This window comes from Lupinus angustifolius, chromosome LG08 (assembly GCF_001865875.1).
Source record: "Lupinus angustifolius cultivar Tanjil chromosome LG08, LupAngTanjil_v1.0, whole genome shotgun sequence".
Lineage (NCBI taxonomy): Eukaryota > Viridiplantae > Streptophyta > Magnoliopsida > Fabales > Fabaceae > Lupinus > Lupinus angustifolius.
Genome location: NC_032016.1, coordinates 20,899,318 through 20,904,416, shown reverse-complemented (window position 1 = coordinate 20,904,416; position 5,099 = coordinate 20,899,318). Strand labels below are relative to the sequence as shown.

At 32.0% G+C, this 5,099-nt stretch overlaps 1 protein-coding gene across 1 annotated transcript; it reads left to right on the top strand.

Moving 5' to 3' along the window:
- LOC109353708 lies at nucleotides 3,192–4,576 on the top strand. Its single transcript, XM_019596066.1, has 2 exons — nucleotides 3,192–3,536; nucleotides 3,647–4,576. Exons 1-2 carry the CDS (start codon nucleotides 3,254–3,256, stop codon nucleotides 4,432–4,434), a joined length of 1,071 nt encoding a protein of 356 aa, XP_019451611.1. The 5' UTR covers nucleotides 3,192–3,253; the 3' UTR covers nucleotides 4,435–4,576.

The following is a 5,099-nucleotide window of genomic DNA, read 5'->3' as shown; positions in this document are numbered from 1 at the left end:
AAGCGATGTTAAAACTTCATATATTTAACAACATTTCTTCAATAAATGTTGTTAAATACTTATTTTAGTGAGTGGAAATCTTTTCATATTCAAAAACAAAACCTAACAGAATAAACATATCACACAATTTATTATTTCTCTTACATTTCTTCTTCTCTATAAGTTATATTTTTTCTCTTTTGTTTTTAGTTTCTCTCTTCAAGCAAGTTATCGATTTTTGGTTGTTCTCTTCTTCAAGCATAAGGTAAATCGTTATCTTATTTTAAGATATTTATTTCTTACTTCACTAACAGTGTGATCTTTATTTGTTGTGAAGTTATGCAACTATGGTAAAGTTATCGATTTTTGGTTTCTCTCTTCAAACATAATATAAATATTTATCTTATTTTAGCTCATTTCTTTCTTTCATCACTAATAGTGTGATCTTTATTTGTTTTGAAGTTATGCAGCTATGGCGTTCTAGGTTTTTGGCTATGGTGAACATTGAAAGAGAAAGAATGAACAATTTGCGTAAGATCTCATTATTCATATGTTATTTTATAATATTAAAATCTGTTAAGGTTGAATGTAGTTGAAGTCGTTGGTGATTTAACAAATCTATTGTAAATATGGTGGAGTTGGACATGTTTGTCATGTGTTTGATAGAATGTTTGGGAGATATATTGTCTTATTTAGAAAGCAACGCTTGCTTCAGTGAGCGTTGTTAAATGTCTACTTTCTACAGTATTATAAAAAACATTGTTGAATATAACTTTATGTACTATTACGCTCACATAGAAAGCGTCACAAAAGCGTTGTTAAATGACAATTTTAAGGGTTGTTGTTTTGCTATTCTGACGTAGTGAGGTAGTAGCAACAATCAACAAGTTGGTATTGTTCTGTACGCGATCAACGCACCTACCTGTGCTTAGTGTAGTGGATGGTGCGCTAAGCACACGGAGGTGCACACGCAAGTGGGTGCGTTGAAATGTCATCATAAGCTAGTTGGAGGTGCACTGAGCGCATAAGACAACATCAAAATACTATTTAATGACTTCCAACTTAAACCAAAGGATATATACTTCATAATATTGATTTGTAATACTTCTTTTCTAAATTTCGAAGGTAGTTTAGCTCATTTTTAGTCATGGAACCAAGGTGTAAGTATTAGAGGAATTAATTTACATTCATTTGTATGTGGTTCTACCATCCTATGAGTTGTGTTTTATCCATATCTTACTTATATCTTCTGAACATGAGTAGCTAAAACCTTTATTAGGATTGAATATAGCATGAGATTGATGTATACATACTGATTCACCATTAATTTATGAAGTTTTGATTATATTTGAGTTTTGTATTTACTTTATGTTTGTTTTAAGTTTGATTACTTTATTGCATGATTATTGTATAATTTGTTTAATCTCTTACTTGCATTATTCTGAACTTGCATAAGTCAACAAGTAGTATATTTGCTAGACATGGACTTGTGTTATTTGTCATTTTATGCACTTCAATTTTTTGTTATCTAGACATATAACTAACATTGTGATTTATAACTCTCAAACTGAATAGCATGTGTTATTAGACATAGAGATATGCTTAAAGATTCATAAAACTGAATTTTATCATTGTAGTTACTAGACATAGATCTACTTTTGGTAAAGTGTTTGTATAGACTAAGACATTGATAGCTAGCACAATTGAGGTGTTGCATTTTTACTCAACTTATATGCTTGCATCACTAGACATAGGGGCATAATTTTGCAAGTCATATTGCTTATTCTTATGTATCAAAGTCATTAGACATAAGTCTTTCTGGCATAAGTTACTAAATTGACTAAGACATTAACTTTTAGTATTTTTGAGGTCATTGTATGAAATAATCATTAGTGAATAAATTGCTTTAAGAATCAGGTATGTACAAATAGTAAGTGTGAATCATTACAATTTTGATTTACTTGTCTCATCAAACAAATAAACTTTTTCAATCATAATTTAAAATAATAATTTTTAGTTAAAAATGCTCGTATCTAAAAAGTCCTTATAAATTCAAAAATTCAATCACTCTATACTTGTTTGTTACACGAAGATGGTATTTTATTCACCTATATGCAGGTTAGCAATTATCATCCCTAGCCGATGGCATTGCATCCAAGAATATTGTGGGCACTGCATCCAAGAATATAATTGTAATTATTTGATAAGACTAACCCATTAATGGTGTCATCCTCTAACTTAGAGATTAATTTTATCTCTACTAACCCATTAATTCATTTAGAGCCTTAGATATTACAAAGTGAACCTTATCTCTACTACCAAAGTTTTTTCATATAACATACTTGTTAATATGGTATAAGGGAAATTTTTACAATACTAACAGGATGACCATATAAAGATATTACTATGTAATATAATTTTATAGAAGCTATATGTACCAAGTAATCTTATTAATAAAACATGCTAATCTAATTTTTCAAGGTGAAGAACACCTTTTTTGTTCGTTCCCTTTCTTTTAAAGTAAACTTTATATTTGTAAAGCTATTCTAATTTGTATATATTCAAATCTGGAGCTAAAGCCACTAATCCAAGATTGATTCAACAATAAGTATGCCATATTCTTCTTGCATTGCCAAACACGCAACCGTTGAACCAATTTTAATACTTAACAGGAACTGTGAAGAAATGATGTCATGTGTTAGATTAGTTTTTCTTGGAATATATGAAGTTATAGAGTATCACAAATGTTCAATTTAAGGAAGCACATGGCAATGACGTACAATCTGGATTGCACAATACATGCACTCAATTCGTCACTAAACATTTCTTACGTATCTGCTATTCAATCTGTTTAAGTTTATAATGTCAATATCAATATTCAATAGTATAAAATGTTGATCATATTTATAGGCTAACGAGGAAAGGAAATAAATAGAATTCGAATATAATCAATAACATTTTAAGTGTGTTCAGTAATGTGATTGAGATCAATTTTCCATGTTTTTCATTTTTTCAATGTCACTTTTTATAAATTCATATATGGTCATGTCTCATGGCTAGACCTGACTTAATGGGGGAAAGGCATAAAGGTCAACTATGACTTGCTCTATTATAACACAAATACTAATCAAATCAATAATGCATTGACATGGTAAAACAAGTAGCAAAGAATTCAAGAAACCCATCCTAGATGATTCATGTACAGAACATACATGAGATTTCAAGCAACTCACAATGAGCATCATGTGCTAAAATAATAGAAAAATGACCAATCATGAGCCAAAGAGGGCATATAAGGGGAGGTAGCACAATGTATCAGAGGAAAATCATGGATATCTCAAGCAGCAATAGCTTAATATTTGCCCTGCTATTTTTTTGTTTCTGTGCAAGGCAAATCAATGCAACAGATAGTTTAACCTGCATCTCCAGAAGCAGCCCATGTTTTCGCAAGAAAATACAATGCCCCTCCGAATGCCCGAAAAAATCGCCATCTGATCCGAATGCCAAAGTCTGTTTTTTGGATTGTACTTCTCCCATATGCAAAACTCAATGCAAACGTAAGATCTTTTTCTATGCATAACTGCATATTAGTTTTGTCATTGTACATTCATTTACCATTTTATGTATGTATAATAACATGTTTTCGTTCTGTAATCCATGATAACAGATCGCAAACCGAATTGTAAAGCTCCCGGATCTGCATGTTTGGACCCACGTTTTGTTGGTGCAGATGGCATTGTTTACTATTTCCATGGAAGGCGCGACCAACATTTCAGCTTAGTATCTGATGTTAACCTACAAATCAATGCGCGTTTCATCGGCCTCAGGCCAGAAGGCAGAACCAGGGATTATACATGGATTCAAGCACTTGGAATCCTCTTCAACTCTCACAATTTTTCTGTTGAGGCCACCCCAGCAGCAACATGGAATGATGAAATTGACCATTTGAAACTCTCTTACAATGGAGAAGAACTTGTCATTCCAGAAAGTCACCTCTCTAAATGGCAGTGCCCACAAGATCAACTTAGAATAGAAAGAACATCTAGCAAGAACAGTGTTACAGTTACTATACCAGAAATTGCAGAGATATTTATCAATGTAGTATATGTCACTAAGGAAGATAGTAGAATCCACAACTATCAAATCCCTGATGATGATTGCTTTGTGCACTTGGAAGTGCAGTTCAAATTCTATGATTTATCATCCAAAGTTGAAGGAGTTCTAGGAAGGACTTATCAGCCAGATTTTCAAAATCCAGCAGCAAAGTTAGGTGTGGCAATGCCAATAGTTGGAGGGGAAGATAAGTACAGAACAACATCACTTCTTTCTGCAGATTGTGGAGTTTGCATGTTTGATCCTTCTGAAGCTTCAGAAAAGAACTCAATGATGGAATATAGTATGCTGGATTGCACTGGTGTTACTAAAAGTGGGAATGGTATTGTTTGCAGAAGATAAATTAGTCACTAATATGCTCCTAGAATGATTGAGATTATATTTGGTGATAAAAAATGTCTGTTTTTGTATTTTCTTGCAAGTGTTCTGTACCCAGATTTCCTTTGGAATAAAAGTGTAATCATTTGTTTGTTTAACACTTCAACTCATAAATGATCAAATAGCTGATTTTTTTGTACTACCAGTGGTATTCTTTACCTTCTTGGGTAAGGAAGTAAACCATTTCAGGATTTGTGGTTATACTCCCAACAAATATCGCTCACAGATATCGAACCATTGACCAATGAAATATTGTGATTGCTTTAATGGTTATTGACCCTAATAATATCATGCCCAAGATAAAGGCCATAAGTTGCAATATTTAGTTCTTTCCCATGCCAGCTATGAGTAAAAGAAGGTGATCCTCATGGCCAAATTTGGTTTGCTCTAAAAAATATTGATGGGCATTTTCAGCTGGTTTTGGAAGTATAGCTTCTATTGGTCCTATATCATAGAACCACCGGACAAGTGGGAATTGTAAGGGCTTCCCTCTTAAATGCAATATAAAATTATAAATATGCATTGATATTATCTTCACAAATGACATATAATCTCAAGGCCTAAATGGTCTAAAGTTAGCTAATTTTTTATTATTATTTTAATTAAATAATTTTAAATCTATTTTTTAA

Coding starts and splice junctions, on each gene's coding strand:
- LOC109353708 (XM_019596066.1), top strand. CDS start 3,254: ATGAGCCAAAGAGGGCATATAAGGGGAGGTAGCACAATGTATCAGAGG. Junction 3,537..3,646: donor ATGCAAAACTCAATGCAAAC/GTAAGATCTTTT, acceptor CCATGATAACAG/ATCGCAAACCGAATTGTAAA.